General features: G+C 27.0%; 2 protein-coding genes across 3 annotated transcripts; one reads left to right on the forward strand and one right to left on the reverse strand.

The window, feature by feature from the left end:
- Positions 1-1225: 1225 nt before the first annotated feature.
- LOC124922170 (ethylene-responsive transcription factor ERF110-like) lies at positions 1226-4754 on the reverse strand. The gene is made up of 4 exons (XM_047462900.1): positions 4400-4754; positions 3200-3782; positions 1424-1520; positions 1226-1260 (listed from the first exon to the last, which is right to left on the reverse strand). The coding sequence occupies exons 1-3, from the start codon at positions 4695-4697 to the stop codon at positions 1466-1468; spliced, it is 936 nt and encodes a 311-aa protein (XP_047318856.1). The 5' UTR covers positions 4698-4754; the 3' UTR covers positions 1226-1260; positions 1424-1465.
- An 8106-nt stretch (positions 4755-12860) lies between these two features.
- On the forward strand, positions 12861-20221 carry LOC124918807 (protein LIKE COV 2-like). 2 transcript variants are annotated; one of them, XM_047458857.1, is made up of 8 exons: positions 12861-13059; positions 17273-17325; positions 17620-17729; positions 17937-18104; positions 18593-18690; positions 19264-19390; positions 19930-20035; positions 20124-20221. In XM_047458857.1, exons 1-7 carry the CDS (start codon positions 12946-12948, stop codon positions 20028-20030), a joined length of 771 nt encoding a protein of 256 aa, XP_047314813.1. In that variant the 5' UTR covers positions 12861-12945; the 3' UTR covers positions 20031-20035; positions 20124-20221. The 2 variants fall into 2 exon arrangements, with proteins under 2 accessions (XP_047314813.1, XP_047314812.1); XM_047458856.1 differs by having other exon boundaries at positions 12862-13059; positions 19930-20221.
- Positions 20222-21282: the final 1061 nt, after the last annotated feature.

Genomic DNA, 21282 nt, shown 5'->3' on the forward strand with positions numbered 1-21282 from the left:
AGAACGGTTCATTAAGTCGTTCTTCGTTATTCTCTTCTTCTTGATCTTCTCTTGATCTTGAATCTGAATTTAGATCTTCTTGTTCCGGATCTGGACCTGGATCGGAATGTCAGATGTGGGTGGGGTTTAAGTCTTCCAACCCTATATCGATAGCCTTCTTCTTGAGTGTTCTTGAGAGATGAACATAAACCTTATTGTTCGATGAGAGAAACAAATAGGCTGGCTATCTATATGGGTTGGGGACCTAGCCCTAATATACCCATTTATTATTCGGCCCATCAACGAAATAATGAATGGTATTTCTGCTTCTACACAAATATGTCCCAATATTTATTATAGATGTCTAAATAAGCCCATAACCTTTATACTTTAATAGATCACTTTATTTGGGCTTTAATCTTTATTATGATAACAACTAATATACAATTATTAAAATATATATGTACCCAAATATTGGAAATAATTCCAACAATCTCCCACTTGGGTCATATAATATTTCCTTCAATTGTATATTATAACCTTAAGAGCTCAAAATATTGTTATCATTACAAATACATCTATATCAATCTCGTCCATCAATTATAACAACATAGGATTAAAGCGGTTTTTGTTACATTAATTCGTAACTAAACCCTCAATAGTCACATATGTCAATACAATCAAATGACATAGATTAAACATGGGTGTGTAGTGTGGATTAATAACATGTAGTGTGATCTTTAACATGTCTAATACCAACTAGTCCTCCTTTATTCCTTATAGAGATCAATCTGAATAACTTTAAAATCTTGATTTTCTTTAAAAACTAAATCTTTAATTTCTTTAGAAACTAATTCTTTAATGTGCACATAAATTCCAAATTGTATCTATACAAGCATCACAATACAAACTCCCACTAAAACTGTATATCATCTAAATATGTAATATCCATATGAACAATATGTTCATGAAAGACCTCGGATAGCAAATATTTAGAGAACGGATCCGTAATTTTAGAGAACAAATATGTCCCAATATTTATTATAGATGTCTAAATAAGCCCATAATCTTTATACTTTAATAGATCACTTTATTTGGGCTTTAATCTTTATTATGATAACAACTAATATACAATTATTAAAATATATATGTACCCATATATTGGAAATAATTCCAACATTTTCCTCATTGTTATTTCATTGAACAATTCTCAATATGCAGTTTATGATTCATGTTTGAAAAATGAGGATAATATCTGATAGAGGAAAACAAAATCCTTCCCTGTGAATTTAAAACATAACAAACAATGAGTGTGTTTATACTCTGAATTGCTCATTCATTCTGAATAGCTTATTAGATCAAACTATTAAAGCAACTTATTACGCAATTTAGGACTGATTAGAAAATAGTTGCGGAGTAGAGATTATAAATTTATAGTGCAGACCTTCGAGTTTAGCTTTGTAGTTATAGGGCGATTGGTCGAGAGTTACTCCGGCGACGGCGATTGAGATTTTACGACGCCGATTCGCCGATGATGATACCTGGAGGAATGGAAAAATGGAGATAGGGTTTACCTGTAGAGGGAAGACGTGTGTATTGTGAATGTGTATGACGTGTGTATTGTGAATGTTTATTGTGAGAGAAGATAGGGAATTATTTTTATTTTTAATTGAATGAATAAATTTGTTTGTTAATAACAATTATGAAGTAAAATTAAATTGCCACGTGTATAACTATATGTCTTTATTTTTTTATAAATATAAATGCCACCTAATTTATTTTTAACCGGCATCCATTTCCGTTAGTGAGAAGCCTTATTTTGTAAAAAATGGCAATGGAAAGTCTCAATTTGTGAGGTTTTAAATAAGAGGTCCGATATTGCAATTGACACTCAATAAGAAATCTTAACTTGTAATTCTGATCATTAAAATATTATACCAAATCTGTTGTATGTAAATCCCCTTCACCTTTTTTTTTTATAAAACTTATTTTAAAAGTGAAAAAAAAATTAAACAAATTATTCTAAAAAATCAACCAAATATTATTTTATCCTTTTTTTTAATTTAATAATGTACTATATAATATTATATATAAAGTTGTATTATGTTGTTCATTTTTTTCTTCTTTACAATTATAAAAATAAAGTGATCATATCTATCAACTAATTAAAATCGAGAAGAGGAAAGAGAATAGTGAAATATATATATATATATATAGTTAACAAAATATAAATTAACAATTTAATATATAAATTTAAACAAAAATTATTATTAATATTTATTTTAATTGTTTTTATTTAATATATTAAATTATATAATTTAATATATTGAGATTATTAACTAATATAATTATATAATAATTTTAATATATTATTAAACCAATTTAAAGATGGAATAAGTTTAGATATTTCTGTTTAGTTAATTAAAGTTTTTATTCTTAAATATTTAAGTCAATAAATACTCCGAATTATTCTTTAAAATTTATCAAACTCCGCCTTAATAATAACTTTTAACATTTCAACCAAAATAAATAAAAAGAATTAAAAATTGATTAAGTTCTTCACTAACCCACAAATTTTATAATAAGAACTTTTTAAGTTACAATTAAAGTAATCAAGATTCGAGTCGGTTTTGAATAAATATCTTAATTTTTTATCAAATCAGATGAAATAGATAATATTTATTTATTATCTTAATTTAAATTTTTTTTTTTTTCTAAATGCACACTCACTATAATTTTTATATAAAATCAACTTGAATGACCTGTCCAACTCTCTATTTTTTCTGTACTAGTTTGTAATCTTTAATGCTCATTATTTTGCGAGGTTCCTCTAATTACCAATTCTGATTCTAAGGGAGTGTTTCTTTCCTTATCTATTTTGAAGTTAGATTTCATTTGTTGGGTTCTAGATAGATAAGTGTACATATTATGACTCAAATTATGACTCCTTCAAAAAAATTGTTTCCAAAAGAATTCTCACACTCCGAAGACTCTTACGCTAAATTTCTGTCTATGTGTATTTATTGTTTACGCGATTTTTACCTAATTTATTTATTTTCTCATACCAAATAAAAATATAAAATGAATGATTAATAATTCTAATAATGTTTTTTTTTTATAATTCTGAAAAATGAATAAATCCCCGATCATATAAATCAAAATATATTCATCCTCTATTTAATTTCATGTTGAGGGTGGTTTTTTATAAGTAGAATCTAACCACATCGAATTGAGAAAATCATCGGCGGCGGCGGCGGCGGCATCAACTTCATCCGTCTGAACCGGGAAAAGCAGGGGAACGTCCATGTTCTGTTGCGACGACGACGGAATCATATGTTGACCAACAAACGCTGAAGAAGAAGAAGAAGACGATGTCGACGTCAATACCTGATCCAACAAACTCTTAGGAGGCTGCTGCTGCTGCTGCTGATTACGTGTTGTACTTCTCTCCATCATCGTGTGATCAACATACGATTGAGACGGTGCCGCCTGAACTGCCGGAGAAGAAGAAGAAGAAGAAGGGGGGATGACGAATCTGACATTTTCCGGGAAGTTGAGTTTAGCTTTGTTTCCCCTGAAACCTAATGCTGCTTGATCATAAGCTCTGGCGGCGGCCTCCGCCGTTTCGAAAGTACCGAGCCAAACTCTGGAAGCTTTAATTGGATCTCTTATTTCAGCTGCATATTTCCCCCATGGCCGTTGTCTCACTCCTCTGTATTTTCTTCTTCTTGTCTCTGTTTTTCCTCCAGAAGAAGAACAAGGTGGCGGTCCTTCTCCTTCATATGAATAATAATTACCTTCCTCTGTATAATAAAAACAAATTCAAATAAAAATTTAATATTTAATATTTAATTAATTAAGTAAGAAATAATCATGATTCATAATTAGTAATTTGAGATTAGATCAAGGCTTAAAATAATAATAAGAAGAAAAAAGATATATGAAAATGGCTATGAGATTATTATTATTATTAAAAAAAATATATTGTCAAGATAAACAACACTCCAAAGTAAAGTGATATTTTAAAAATTATTATTATTAAGTCCACTTTTTGCACAGTCGGTTAAAAAAGGTTTATTCTAAAAAAAATAAGTTTGTAAAGTAAAAGTTACTAGACATAAAAAGTTTTAGATAATAAAGTTCATAATGAGTATCTTAGTTGTTTAATTTATATCAAATTATTTATTTAACTCAATTAATACACTTAACTTATTAATATTGTGATAAGCATGAGCTAATTTACATTAGGTCTAAAGCTTATCCAAAAAAATATTAATATTTTTTTTTAAAATTTTGGTAGAGGTGATATATAAATATATATATTCCTAAAACAAAAGGATAAAAGAGAAATCTGATAACATAATAGCAGAATAAAAATATAAAATAATTTATCTAAAGATTGAATGAAGTATATACGTACCAAAAGGGAATCCAGATGTTGAAGATACAGAACCACCACCGCCACCGGCGCCATTGGCAGCGGCGGCGGCGGCCACGTCTTGATCCATGGGCGCTGTTTCTTCTTGTTCTTGTTCTTGTTCTACTACTCCAGATCCAGATAGAACACGAGTGAGAGCAGAAACAATCGTTTGCGATTCCCTCTCCCTGCTGTAACCTGAACGCATCGCCGGTTTAAGAATCAATTCCAACATTTCATTCCTCCGTCTCTCTTCTTCCCACCCATCGCCATCGCCATCGCCATCGCCATCTCTCTTCATATATACTTCTTCTTCTTCTTCTTCTTCTTGAAACAGAAATCTCAAGATAAATGAAAACAAAACAGATCCAAGTGTGTATACGCAACTTAAATTCAAATTAAATAACTGCCGCTTTCTTAAGTCGGTTACGTCCTAATTATGTCTTGTAAAAGAAGTCTAAGCCTACTTTCTAAATCACACTAAATTTAAAAACAAATTTGATTACAATTATTCAAATTAATTAAAATATGTTTCCTTATTCACTAATGTGAAAACGTAGTATAGTTTCACACCATCATGGTCGGTTTAGACTTAAGCCGACGTATACTTGGGCTGATTTATTTGGGCTTCTTAATAAAGTGGTGGGCCAAAATATATAAACAAATCAATCAAGAGTCAAACTCAAATACCAATTGCATAGTGCATGCTCTATTTTATTCAAATAATTCTTTTTTATAAACATTCTAATTTAATATTTTTAATCTCATTCCTTCAAATTTAATAATTATATTTATTGAGGGAGAGGGAAGTGTGTTTTTTTTATATATTTTTTTTACTAAATAAAGTAAAAATATGTTTGGTCCAAATAAATTATATATTAAAAGAAAAACATAATTTTAAATTTTTAATAATTTCTAATAAAAATGATAAATTTCAATGAAATTATAAAATATTAATAGTTACATGAGCTCATAAAATAATCTTATTAAAATAGCTTAAATAATGAAAGTGATTCTTAAGAAATTAAATATCACAAATACAATTATTTAAGTTGGTAACTAAGGATCATATTAATTTCAAATATATAAAAAAAAATTAAAATTATGAGATAGGACACCTAATAAAATGTCAAAAGTGACTTAATACATTTTTAAATAAAAAAAAAAAAAAAAAAGCAATCAATTTGTGTGTGTTATGCCTTCAAGTTTAATATATTTTTTGTTCGGATCTCAAATTACAAAAACAAAGTGATTAATTTAATAACTTAATAATAAAGTATTAATATATTATAGATATTTAATTAGAATTTAAAACATTTAGAAATATTTATATATTGAATAAATAATAAACCAGCTATAGAACTGATGAACTCTAATTCTGCAATCCAAAACAAAATTTATTTATTAAAAATTGTTATTCATTTTCTTTAACTTTATTTAAAATTTGGTCTAAATTCACTTTTTAAATTATGACTTTAATTAAATAAATAAATAAAATCCTCAGTATTTGAACAATGACCGAGTCCTAAGTCCAAAGTCCAAATTTTAAACAATGACTGAGTGAAAAGCAAAAGTGATCTTCTCTTCATATTTGAACTAGTTTATTTTTTGTCTGCATAAGTCTTAAATAGGTATGAATAATAATTTTGATATTGGGTTATTTGTGATTTTTATTATCATTTTTTTAATTATGTTAGATGTAAAAAGTAGGCTATTTGAATTATTATAAAAAAAAATTTAATTTAAAAAAATTAAAATAAGAATATTTTACTATTTTAGTTGATAAGTTAAATGATTAAATAGTTGAAAATAAATAAGATTTAGATAATTTTATTTTTAATAAAATAAAAACTAACATCAAAATAGCAACACTTTGTTTCAATTGGGTTATTTGAATCAACAAGGAATTAAAAAACATAAAATAAAGAATAGTAATATATAATATAAAAATAATTTTTTTTAAATTATATAATATTTCTATAAATGAATTGACTAGTGCAATTATGATGAAATAGAAGTCAACAAGTGTTACAAGTCAATAAATAATATTGACAAAGAAATCTTTAACAACCTCCCATAGTAACAAATAAAAAATCACATGTTAAAAATGCAAATAACTTTTAGGTCTAGTTTGATGTGATTCATTTAAATATAATTCAAATAAGCCATACTTAATATCAACTAAAATATATTTACTTAATTTAATATATATGATTATTCCTTTTATTATAAGTTTATAAGTAACTTCATATTTTAATTCAATTTAGATATTTTCTTATTATACATTCTTATTATTTTTTAATAAATTTTATAATATATATATATATATATATATGGAATATAAGAATCTCTTAAAAATAATCTATAACTTGAGTTACTTTAGTAGATTAAAAAATTATATACTAAAATGAGAATGTGATGTTTTGAACAGAGCTAACAATATAACATGACAAACAAAATATAAAAAAACTACTTACAAAATATAATTAATAAATTAAACACAAAATGATAAACAGTCAAACATAAAAAGTAAAAAAAATAAAAAACATTTTTCAATAATTCAAAATATATAAGATTAATTTAAAAAATAATCAATGACTATCCAACGTGCAAACCTAGTTTCCTATTTTTAAAATCTTCAAAGTTTATAATGTTTCTTATAAAAAAATAAAAAAATGTTTAAATATTTTTTGATTATATATGAATAATTTATTTTTTTCATAATATTAAAATTTTGTTTTTCAAATAAATTAATTTCAAACTTTATTTTATTATTTTATATTTTGATTTGAGTTATGAAAAAATGAATAATTCTTAAATTAATTTCAAACTTTATTTATTTATTTTTTATCTTCATCTAAATGTTTGTATAGATCATGCCTATGTGTGAGACAAAGTACTACTTAACTTACACCCTTCAAGATATCTTAAGTATCATGGTTTATGATTAAGAATTTAGGGTGAAGTAAATTATATTATGATTTAGGTTTCTCTTTAATTTGATTATAAGCTGACAACCATCTTCAAAAAAGGCACTATGAAAGTTGAATGGAGTTATTAAAAAATGGAAATAATAGTGAAACTATACAATTATACATGTTTAGTGGTGAATGGGGGCAATACAAGAAAATTCAACATTTTTAATCGATTTTTAATTTTATTTTTCATAGGCCTAGTTCGAGATTGAATTCTCCGAATGGTTTATAACTGTTGGTAATGTATGCGGAGGATCAATGAGTGAGCAATAAATATGACCGACTCTAACTACCTTACCCTCTTCAATAAATTAACTATAAAGTTTCTAAATTTGTATCTTAAGTATATTTTATCAATTTTTGTGTAAATATTTTAAAATTATTTATATTTTTTTAATATTAACTTCACTTTTTTTCTTTAATGTAAATGATTTTACTTATGCGACGTTTTTGCATCCTTCTCGGGTGATGTACATTTTGTTTCGTTGTTCTTAATTTTTGTTGTTACGTTGATCAAGAAAGAAATGCATTTGTTTTTATGTGCAATTCAAAAATCATCATTTTCCTTCTATTCATATATATATATAGTATCTCTAATATCTTTTCATTTTCTATTTTAATAATATATTAAGAGATAGACTGATCATGATTGAAGGTATGTAAGCAGGTAAAAGAATTAGCTTTCACATTGAATGATCCCAAGCCTTCTCTATGTTAATCTTCATTTTTTTTTTGTTAGAAATAATTTGAACTGTCAAAATCGAATCAAATCATAGTTAAAATTATAATAGATTAGGTGAAAAACTGAATTATATTCAAAAGTAACTAAATCTCTCTCTTAATAGTTGAGTTCTATAAATGTAATATATGTTTGAAAAAATATATAACAATAAAAGTAAGGCATTTTTAGAAAAGAATTTTTTTTTATGCTAAATTGATTTATAAGCAATTTTTTATTTTTGTTGTATCTTAAAAGTAGTTGATTTTTTCACCAACAGATTAACTTAATTGAATCGATCATATTCTAACTTCCATCATTTGATTGAACATTTTGATTTTGTGTAGAAAACTACTAGTTACTAAATTTATTTGTTTATTGTGCTCATAAGAGCTTTATGGATATGTTGAGTTGCTTTTGGAACTTATTTGTTATTGATAATAATGTTGTTGTTTTTTTCTTTAAAATTTAATAATATTCTTATTTAAAAATTAAATTCGAGACATTTTGATGCTATAAATATTTATTCTTGCCACTTAACATTTTAGACAAATTTAAAATCTTAAATATCAAATCTTAAAAAAAATTAAAAAAAATCATTTTTCGAGTTTATTTTTTGTTGGGTTATTTGAGGATTTTATTGAGTTTTTGAAAAAAAATAATGAAAAATAATAATCTTTTTAAAATTTTAATTGTTTATTATAATGTATTTTATATTTTATATTTTATAAATATAAAATAAAATTATTTTAGTGGATACACATTTGAATTATTTTTTTGATGTGAAATATATATTTTTTAAAATACAACATCAAATGAACTCATGAGTTCATTTGATTTTTGTTTTGTAGTCTTTTTAATATTTTAACTTCTCTATTATATTATTATTATTTTAATTTATTAATTAAAATATTAAAATACATTTATTTTATTTTTTAATTTAAATTTTAAATACAAACAAGATATTTTTAATATTTTAACTTCTCTATTATATTATTATTATTTTAATTTATTAATTAAATTATTTAATTTATTAATTAAAATATTAAAATATATTTATTTTATTTTTTTAATTTAAATTTTAAATACAAACAAGATATTTTAATAATTATTTTAAATAAATATCAAATAATAACATCACCATAGTTGAGGAAAGTGCTTATAAATGTGATACAGAATGTAGTTATTTATTTTATCAAACAATATTTAAAAAAAAAAACTCAAAAATATCTTTAAAACACACAAGATCAAAGTAGTACTAAGAGTCAATAAATATAGACACATCCCATCCTACCAAAAAAAAATCAAGTTCATACTTTAATAGGATAAAGTTTAACCTTAAGAAAACTTTGTTTTTCATTTACAGTAAATTTGGGGTCACAAAATAAATTGTTGAAATACAATCTATCCAGAGACAACCTAAGTCATGAAAATGAAGATAACGTTCAATAATATAACAAATTTACAGACAATATTTATATCATGCTAACGCATTTGCATTTAAAAAAAAAAAACAATAAATAAAACTCAAGCAATCAAGCAAACAAATATATTCTCACTTTCAGAAATAGCCAAAAAGAAAATTGATTTTATGAGCTTTTAAAGTCAATAATATAGAAAAACTCGTTTAGTATGTTCACATGTTAAGTGCATGAGTGTAACATTATTTTCACATAATATTAATTGACAACTATACTCTATATAGAATCAAGCAAAAAAATAAAATAAAATTAGATCACGTAATAATAAACTATACTATATCTATATCTATATAGATAAAGAAAACATCTAGTCTTCTAGGTCTTGATTGATGTGAATTATTTAACTATAACCCAAATAAGTCAACTAAAATATATGTACTTAATTTTTTACAAATAAAATATTTTGAGTATTTAATTCAAATAATTCATTTTTTCCAAGGCAAACATTTTAAAAAATTGTTTGTTGTAACAAAGCTAAAACAGATCAAACAAGGCCTTGTTGACTACATTTGAGTCAATGGATGCTTCCTGCCAATACGATGAGTCATCAAATCAATGATTAAACAGATAAAAATGTCCTTATAACTCATCAAAATATCAAAGAAATATCTCCACATAAACCTATATATCATTTATCATTTTTTATTTTGGATGAGTTCTAAGTCAATGTCAATTACAATCGGTCTTTAGGTCTTGTTTTTTTTTGATTTATTTAAAAACCTAAACAAAATCAATTTTCTAATAAATTATTTCTCAACATTCACATCACTTATTTCATTAACCAAAATATTAAAATACATTCTATTTTAAATTATTATTTTTTATTTTATTTATATATATCAATATATTTTAAGTCTTTTTACAAAAAATAATCACCACCTCCTTAAAATCATCAACAATAATTATTTTTTTCTCCCTCTAGGTTTTTAAAAAACCCCAATCCGAAAATAAGGCCTTAGACTCTTAAAAGAATGGACTGATATCAAAGAGATAATCATCAAGATTCAAGATAAATGGTAATGACTTTAGTTCAAATGTTTTTTTTACAAACATTGTTTATCATATTTGGATTGAAATAAACGCAAAAGTATTTCAAGGGTTTGAAATGATGTGGAGTTTGTTTGGAATGGGACTATCTTTGATGGAAACTCACTCTTTCGAACATGGAGACGAATTCCCACTTGTGAAAAAAATTGGTTGATTTGTCAAAGATGAAGTATTGCATATGAGAAAATCACAATTACTTCTGATTTCAAGACACTCTAAACTTCGTTGTTTGTGACATTCACTTTTGTTCTCATTCTGATTGTTTTTTCTAAATTCATTTTTGGCAAAATTTGTTTTACGTGAATCCTGAACTAGTGTAATCTTTTATATTTTTGGGTCTTTCTATTTAATGACATTACGTAGTTTTTTTTTGGATAAAAATATCTATTTTTATATCTAGTTTATATAATTAAATAAACTTTATTATTTAAATAACGGGATAAAAGGCAGGTCACTTAAGGTTCTTATATTTCTGAGGTTGTTTTACAAATTATTATTTTGTTACTTTCATAGTTAACATTATTGATAATTGTTAGAATAAAAGTAAAAAATATATATTTTTTTGGTATGTAAATTTTGATTGAAATAATGATGTTTTGGGTTGAGAAGCTTATTCTTTTATGATAAATAGAGGAAGTGATATCTATTAGAGCCCGATGAATGGGTTATTTAGAATTTATCTGAATTTTCTCTAAATAACTCTTGTTTAACGGAAGTAGAAAAAAAAATCTATTTTTTTTAATTTTTATTATCATTAATAACTCTGCACATATATTCTCTATATATTTTATTTATAATTAATAATATTTTTTTAGATAAAATGATTTAATTTATATTAAAATAAATTTTAAAATATAATAAAATAAATATTAAAAGCTATACCTATGTTAATATTAACTTTTATAATATTGAAATAAAAATTTAAATGAATATTAATTTAAATGAGATATATCTATAAATTAATTAATATTTTTTTATTCAAATATATCTCAATTTTATTTTCTAATATAATAAATTATTTATTTTAAGTATTTAAAATTTAAATATTATATTAAATAATATAGTAGGTTACCGTTATATTTATATTGTATTTTAATTTTAATTTAATATAAATAATATAAATTTTAAAAATGAAATAACTTTATTATTTAATTTATATTAAAATAAATTTTAAAATGTAATAAAATAAAGAGAAAGGATTAAAGAAGGAACCTGAAAGGAAATGCTATGGTTAAAAAAATAAAATAATTTATCTTATATATTTTTATCTTATATATTTTTTTCACATCTTTTCCATTTTACAAATTTAATGTCATTTTCTTTCCAATTCCATTCATAAATTCTCTTCTTTATCATTTTAATTTTTATTAATATAAAATAAAATATTTAATTAGAATATAATTTTAATATTTAAATTAATAAAATAATTTATATAATGATTGAGTTTTAAAATAAAAATCTGATTTTATCAAACTAACTAAATATCAAACAGTCCCTAAATAAGTCATTCTACGCTGATCCTCTCGGAGATTTGCATCCTTTCAATTTTCATTTTTAAATTATGACAATATATTTTGTTTTGATTTGATTTTAACAATAAATAAATAACTAATGATTAGATACATCTATAATTCAAAATTTAATATAAAGAGTAAACTAGAATATTGGAGGAATATAGTTTGTTTGATTTTTTATTTGAGATTTTTATTTAAAATTTGAAAATATTATTTTATAAAAAAACAAATAAGTTATTTAGATTTTAATTGATTAAATTATCTTAGTATTTAATTTTATTTTAAATTTTAATTCTATATAACTAAAGTAAAAATAATTTTATTTTTTTTTGGTTAATAATTAAGTGATTAAAGAAAAAATATATTATAAAAATATTTTGAATAAGAAACTAACAGCCAATATTTAGATTGTTTTGTCATTCCAACAATAGAAATTAATTAAGTAGACCATTTCTCAAGTTTAATTGACATATACTGATTTATTTCTATATATGCAATATATGTAATATATATATAAATTAATAGATAAATTGAGTTTGTAATATTTAGTCTAAATGAGTTAAAGAGTTAACCATGTATGTTTTAACTTTATTTAATGATTAAAGTAAAGTTATTAAATTTACTCATAAAATTATTAGCTTAATTGAATATTTAATTAATGAAAATAAGCAAAAAAAAATAAAAATAAAAATAAATAAAATTGGATGTAAATGCTACAGTTGAGTTCCTTCCTTCCTCCGATTTCTTGTGTGGTCATCTTGTTGGGAGATCCATTGTTCGTCGTCCGATTCGTATTCTCTCTCTAGAACCACAAATGGCGGATGAGAAGGAGTCCACATCCGTTCCACTTCAAGGCGTAGTTGACGGCGAAGATCCCGAGGATCCGGTCAAATCTCCGCCAAACCTTCCCAACTCATCCACTCGTAAGGTCGGATTCCTCACTATTTAAGCTACTTTCACTTAATTGCAATAGTTGATGTTGCTAAACACGCTCGCTCGTTCATGAATCATAGATATAATCATGGAGTGAGTGAGTGAGTGACCTTTCAAATCGATCTGTATAATGTATGATTGGGAATTATTTGGTTCTAGGATACTAACCTTGATTTAGGGGACTGGCTGACGAGATTTGAAGGTTATATGCGCTGTAGAATTGACATTTAACACTTTGTGTGACATTTTCGCACAATCTGATTATTCGGAATTGATTTTATTGATTTTACCTAACGAGAATAATTTATGTATAGTGATGCTGGAAAGAAACATAACAGTTACATTGATAGACTGAAAAGGTTTCATGAGAAAAAGAAAATCGAGCCTAAGCTCAAGTTTTTCATACAATTTCCGGAGTAGGCTATAAAAAAGGATCCTTTCTTTTATTTATTTGCTTTTCAGAAGCAAACTACGGAACTGGAGAATACTTATGTTCAGTGTTCATGTGTGGGTGACCTATAGGAACTAGAAGGGTTTGTAATTCAATTTTTTTAACTATCTGTAAAGCACAAACACAATCTTTTCTTATACTTCATAGAGGTTGCATTGAAATTGAACCAACTTTAGAAAGGAAAGCTGGCCTTTGATATTGAATGTAGTCTTGTCAAGGACGAAGATTTGGAACATTAGAGAATATATATAATCATTGTTTAACTTTGTTGGTGGACGGTTTGTGCAACCAAAAATATTTTTGGAAGTAGACTTTTTGAAGGTTGGTTTGATAACTTTTCTTTGGGTGATCTTGGTGCTCTTTGTTACTTTTGGCCCTTGGGGGAACTATTTTCTGCATGGGATTGAGTGTTTGGTTGAAGAGAAGTAAGTGAATATATTTTAACAAAACTTTTGTACATGAAAATGAAGACTTTCCCGGGAAATGATGACATGAAAATGAAGACTTTCCCGGGAAATGATGTGGGATCTTGATAACTTGCCAGCAATGGACATGAAGATTGTGGTGTAACTGGTCCAGTTTAATCGGGTTTTTCATAGGAGATTTCATTCAAACCGTTGAGATCAGTTTTAGGCTGACTTTATTAAATTAGCAAACATACCAAAATCACAAAAACTTTATACTTTTACACATCAACTCAGTTTTCATTCAATACAATATTTGGCAACAATCTCTAACATATAATTAAATAATGTTCAAAACTCCCAGCAAAATGCAAATATCTTGCTAAAGGTTGAAGCATCGCATATTAGGTCGAAGAAAACAATATTAAAATGTTTTATGTTTTATTCTCTGTTGTGAACGATGCTCTGTGAAGTTAATATACAAATTATGAATTTTTAATTAGATACATTAAGTTCAGATGACAAGGAAAGCTATTAGATAATATATGATATATCTAGATGATTTTAAAAGGAGATCAAAACCATTGCTCAAGAACAAACAACTTATCATTTTGATGATTTACGCAAATGACATATAATTTAGCTACGTAAAACTATCCTAAACAAGTTATATAGGTACTGCAAAAATTATGGAGTGTTTAATTGTGTGTTAAACCTGATCCGTGGGTCATGCCCTTTAAATACACAATGATTCTTGGAGATGCACCCTTTCCTAGAATAATGGGATAGGTAATTTTTTTTTTAATAAAGGGTAAACTTTTCATTATTGAGAAAATTGTTGTGAATGCGAGAAGTCTGTTAACTTATAGATAACTATTAATCAAATGATTATTCTTTACATTAAATATTTGGTCAAACCTAATATCTCTAATTTATATCATCCAAATTAGAGATTGAGGTGTAAGCAGTTGAGTTGAGTAGATTTTTTCACTGAAAAGTTCACTCCAAACTCTAGACATCAATTTTTTTTAAATCTTCAATCGCCAGGCGGATGAACGACCAGTTCAGTTTGGTCAATTATATGGTCCATTAGGTTTGAGCGTTTAAAAATTTTCACCCCTTCATGAAGGTGCTTGGAAAAGCTATGCATTTGGTTTGGGGTGCAGTTAGAATCATGTACAGGGCATGCATTTTGTGGAGGCTTCTTTTTGGATCTAACAGCAGGACTGGATCAATTTTTAAGTTGTCTGTTTTTATTATTTGGATGCTCTCATTGCTTACTTTTATTTCCTTTTGCTTGTAACTAGGAGTCTAGGAATTCATAACCTTTGTTTAGTTATACAAGCTTACATTAAAAAAAACATAGCAATCTAGTTCATGAAACCAGTGTTACACAACCCACATACCTCCATGTAGGCTGAAGAAATCTGTTGTATGTGGGATGAAGCGAATAAAGTGGAGTTTGTTTATAATTTTTGGGCAGCTTCTGGCTGCAGGATTGAAGGAATGTCTCATCCACAATTGCTGATAAGCTTCTCTAGCTTCTATACTCTCCATCACTTTCTCCTAGTTGTAATATCTTCTCTATCTATTCTTTTTGTGTGGGATAGTTGATCAGCTTAGTGACGGAGGCTATTACCAGTCCGTAATGAGTATACAGCCATCTGGGGCTATAGTGCAGTGTACTCGTTTGACATTCACTTGTATACAAGACAAATGAGATCGGGTATTACCTCTACTAATGGTCTGACAGTCTTACTTAAAAGCAATTATGCATGTCTAGGATTGGTACAAGGCCAATTGCATGTAAACCGCCTTTAGGAAATCATGGATGAAAGGATATTTTTCAAATTTGAACTTTCCACCTCCCTATGGGGTTTGACATCATTCTAATCTTTATATAACAAACATACTGTAACAAATAGATTATGAGAAGACCTATGAGCTAGGGTGTGGAGGATAAATGCCTAGTATCTACCTCAAGGCCAGCTGACATTAAATAACAAATTAGATTCTAGTTGTTAGTGACCTTGCAGTAGTTTGTTATGCCAGGTTCTATATAGGAAGGCGACTCCCTATTCATCACTGATGACCACTATGAATGGTGTAGAAGTCTGTTTCCTCTCCCTATTTCAAATTCACTCCTTACTTCTCTTGCTCTCTTCTATATTCTATATTTTGTATTATACTTGTTATACATATACACAGTGATCTTAGATATATCTTGTGCGTTCACAAATGGAGAAAGAACGAGAGAGCAAGTTAAAATTCAATTAGGTGAAAGACTGACAAACAAAATTTCTTCTCTAATGCTACACTACTAACATCAGCAATCCAAAAAGCTTTTTATATATTTTCTGCATGTACCTCCCTGATTGCAGAAGACATAATAAAAAACATATAGAAGTATGTTTGCACCTGTCCTTGAAAGGACTAATTATTTTCCTTTTGTTTTCCAAGAGCAAATGAAAAATTAGTTAAAGATGATAATAAAAAGGCATGTAAATTTTATTTTATTTTGAGACCAGGTTTTTTTACCTAGGGAGGCTAGCACAACATCTCACCGCCATGACCCCACTTCAATCAACGTGTTTTCAGTGAGAATCGAACTTGTGACCCCAACCTCTTAAGTTCAATACTCTTACCAATTGAGCTACCATGGGTGGGTCAAAAGCATGTAAATTGATGTGCTGCCAAACAAGCTAATATATTGGTAATTTTCAAATTTAATTGTCTCTAATATTTGACAAAAAAAGTTTAAGAACATGTCCAATAACAGAAAGATTGAATCAGGTCCCTATTCTTCCAGCTCATTTGGTTTTCCTTTTTGAAGATTCCCTACAAATCTTAGTATGCCATAAAATTTGCAGACATCTTCGCAGAAGGTTGATTACTTGTTATATAAAATGGCCTCAAATTAAATAATTCCTTAGCTCTAGATGTATAAACATGTTATTTTTCCTTCTTGTAGAGTATTCCCTTTGTCTATTTTTTTGTGGTTTTCTCTAGAAGAATCGTGATTGGACTTGTATTAAATATGTGGTCATAGTAACAGTAGGTATTATTTTTAATTATGTTGATTCACATTGGTGTTGATGAAAGAGAACAATTATATATTTTTTTAAAGGTAAAATGTAACAAGGGTAGTTGGAGATTATAAGTGATTGAATGGACATAAATGATAATTTTAATTGGTATGATTTTTGAGAATAATGGTTCCCATAAAATGAGAAGGAGGGAGTATAGAATAAAACAATGTCGCACTTGGATTAGCTTTGGTGTTGCTCGCAAGTTTTCTCATCCATTAACTTGATCACTTGATGTATGATGTTTGCGCTTTACCTAATTTTCAGGCTTGTTGCTATGTCCTCCAAAGCTGGGTGTCCAAGAAATTCATGACTGGATGGTAATTATGGGGTTGTTTGATGTAATTTTTTTAAATAAACCATTTTTCTTGGAAAAAAAACTTGTTTGATAAAAAGTGTAATATTTGAGTTAAATGTCTAAAATATCCTTTGTATTTAATATTTTAAAATGTTATATAGTATTTTAATTGTTGATTTGAATGATGAAGTTATTGTTGATGGGATACAACCCAAATAATCCTTCATCAAACAAGGCCTAGTTCAGAAGGAGGGTTCCAACATACACTTTTTCCTGTCAGTTTTGACCTCCTGACATGTTGGTTTTCTGTCTCCAGTTTTGTTCTGTTCCCTGTAGCAGTTACCTTCTTTGTCACTTGGTGGTTTATTCAGTTTGTTGATGGTTTCTTCAGTCCATTGTATGATCAGCTGGGGATCGACATATTTGGTAGGTTTGGAAAAATTAATGCATCTGCTTTATTTTTGCTCAGGATAATTATTAAATTATGCAAATTGGTAGGCATGTGATCCTTAGGAGCTCAATCACCTGTATTCTTTTTTAAGCATCAAGAACAGTTATTTTCAGAACAATCACATGTATGGATTGGTTATTCATGATAGCATTGTAATTAATTTTATATTTTTATCCATGCAGGTCTTGGTTTCATTACTTCTTTGCTATTTGTCTTCTCTGTTGGTGTTTTTGTTTCATCATGGGTTGGGTCCACTGTTTTCTGGATTGGAGAGTGGATTATTAAGAGAATGCCCTTTGTTAGTTACCTATATTCTGCTTCAAAACAAATTAGTGCAGCAATTTCTCCAGGTATGAAGTTGTATCTCTTTCTAGCTTATTAGTGTTTACAGGCTTTTATTATAGGAATGCTGAACCAACTCTTCTATCCTTTAGGGTGCGTTTGATAAAACTGAAAATTAAGTGTTAATGTTGAATACTGAATCTTAAGTTCCTAAGTAGCTAAGGGTGGAAAACAAATGCTGAATAAATCAAGTGGAACTAATGTCGGGAAAGTACTTAAAGATGATTTTACCCTTCGAACAATTTAATTTGATTATTACAAGTCTTAAAGTTGTTAATTTTATATTCTTACTATATTTCCGATTTAAGTTATCCATAACTACCTAATTAAGTCAAATTTTCTAGATTAATTTGAACTGAATTTAAATAATTAAGTAATTTTAGATTACATCCATCAAATGAATATAATTCAAATAATACTTAATTATTTTGATTAAATGATAAGTTATATTATCAAAGACTGTTTAACATGTATTATTTTGTTGATTTTTTTCCAGACCAGAATACAACTGCTTTCAAGGAAGTCGCCATAATTCGTCATCCACGCGTGGGAGAATATGCATTCGGCTTTATCACATCATCAGTTACCCTTCAGGTATTTTCCTCTAGATGTTGGCAGCATTCTAATTTCTACCGTTATTCTAGTTCATACATATCTCCACAAAGCTGGTGTATTTTTATATTTGACAACTTTTTGTAAAGGTAATAGTAGGATATATTAGTAGTTTAGAGGTAGTATGGTAATTAGTAGGTCAATTGGTTAGTGCTTTATAAATAGTAAAAGTATGTGCTATATTTGAGTTATGAATGAAATAGCTTGAATCTTGTTTATTTCTCACCAACTTACTTGAAAGCAAAATAAATAAAAAACCCTACTAACTTTTTTAATTACCATACTGTCCCTATACTACTGTTACACTTTCCAGTAAGCAAAGTTGCATGATGATGAATCTGATTCAGATATGATCAAATACCCTTATTAAAGGACAAAAGACTTGATTAAAACAAATTCTCTATTTCTCTGTTATTTTTACTCAAGTTTAACAGTCTTGCGTGAAGTTTGGGTTAAGTAAGTTATTTCTGAATGGTGATAATTTGATATGAACAATTTTGCAAACTTCTTGTGATAATCTTAACTAATTTTGATTCTTTTTTTTTCTTTTTGCAGAGAGATGATGGAGATGAAGAACTATGTAGTGTATTTGTCCCAACAAACCACTTATATATCGGTGACATACTTTTGGTCAACTCAAATGACATAATCAGGCCAAATCTATCAATTCGTGAAGGCATAGGTATTGTCAATACTTTTGAGGTTGCTTACATTTTTCCCAACGTTAATGTTTGTTAGTGCGCATACCAAACGTGATTATGTTACTATTATGCAAGACCTCGTTTGGAGACTCTCTTTGAATCTGGATTCATATACATAAATAATTATTCGAATATATCTCACTAAGTTTAGTTACCAAACGCTGATATACGTGGTTCCAGATCCAGATACAAAAACGAAAATAAAAAGATCATTCAACGTCACTCTAATACAACAGTTCTACCATAATAATCTTTTGAAAACCATGATTTATTTTCTAGATGAAGTTAGCACGACCCCCACTTACCCTAATAATATCTTTTTTATAACACTAGGGTTTATTCTCGGGAGGAGCCTAGTATCTATTACTGTATAACTATTAATTACCATAATACCCTTACTACAATTTTAAGCATTTCAATAATGCCATTTTGTATATATATTTTACAAGAAGCCCTAACCCTGTAATGGTTGTTAAGTAGTCTCATTTATGTCATTATTATGTGTCTTGCCCAAATGCAGAGATCATTGTATCGGGTGGAATGACAATGCCACAGAGGATTTTGCCTGTGGAGAGAATTGGTCGACCGGGGGACAGGGTTCCATTGAATAGAGTTGTCTAGATTTGGTATAAAAGGAAAAAAAGAAAGGAAGTCGATATGATTGTAACTACTTGATAGTATAATATTCTTATCAACTACTATTATTGATGACAGGTATTTTCATTAGCAGAATTCATAGGAAGGCCCTCCTTCTACTCATGTATGTTTCATATTACTGGAGCCATTATATTCATATTCATTTAGTATTTTAATGTTTTGGTTGGCTTGTTAATCCTTTTCATGTTTTCTATTGAGGACAATAACAAATGAAGTGTGTGACTGACTGTTTTGAGGCCATAATCATAGTGTAAAGATATTGTCAATAACTTGTAAATTTGTACCTTATTTTTCATATAAAGTTCATCAACAACTTTGATTGTGACTTATGTTGGAATCAAAGACGAGGAGTGTATAGAAAATAAATGAAGACTTCAAAATCCATAAGAGCTATGATCGGCATCTGCTAAGAGAGTCGAGCTTCAATTGAGGACTCTCATAGTGAGTTTTCTTTTTATAATGTTTTTTCTTATATGATAATTGATGTCATAACTTGGTTTATAAAGATTTAGTTTTTCTACTGTTGATGAGATCATGTAACTTTTGTGTTTATTGTGCATCAATGAAAAAAATTATCACCTTTTAAAATAAAACCATTTGTTGAGAACGACAATGCAATATTCAAATGCCTCTTTAACGATAATCCAACTGTTTCTTTATCATATGGTTTTAAGAGCAATTGTATTGTTGGCATATTTGTTTAGGTGTTCATGTTACCGAAAATCCACACTAAGATGAGAAAATTGGAGCACTATTATGTGGAGTATGAAAGTCATGTTTCCTTATGCTTTCGTAGAGATTATATTTTATAATAAATTCCACATTAGGGTTCACTCTCATTTTTAAATTTTATTTTATTTTAAATTAATAAAAGAAATTTAACATTTATTTTCTTTTCCACTAATAATGACCTAACCATCATCAACATTGTAGTTGAGAATATTTGGCTTAATACAAGTTATCCAATTAATGTTTAAATTATTATAATTTTAAAATAATTAAAAAAGTAAATAAATACAAACTTTTACTTTTATACAATTATAACTTATAAATCAAATGCCATGTGTATAAATTGATAATTAGTATAAGACTTTTCTTATAGTTCATAATTTTAGTTATATCATTTATTATTTATATTAAAATAGATGTTGATATAGAGGTCCTGTTATTTTTTTCGTTGTATTTTTATTATATTTTAAACATATAATTAATAAAA

Source organism: Impatiens glandulifera, chromosome 1, assembly GCF_907164915.1.
Source record: "Impatiens glandulifera chromosome 1, dImpGla2.1, whole genome shotgun sequence".
Classification (NCBI taxonomy): domain Eukaryota; kingdom Viridiplantae; phylum Streptophyta; class Magnoliopsida; order Ericales; family Balsaminaceae; genus Impatiens; species Impatiens glandulifera.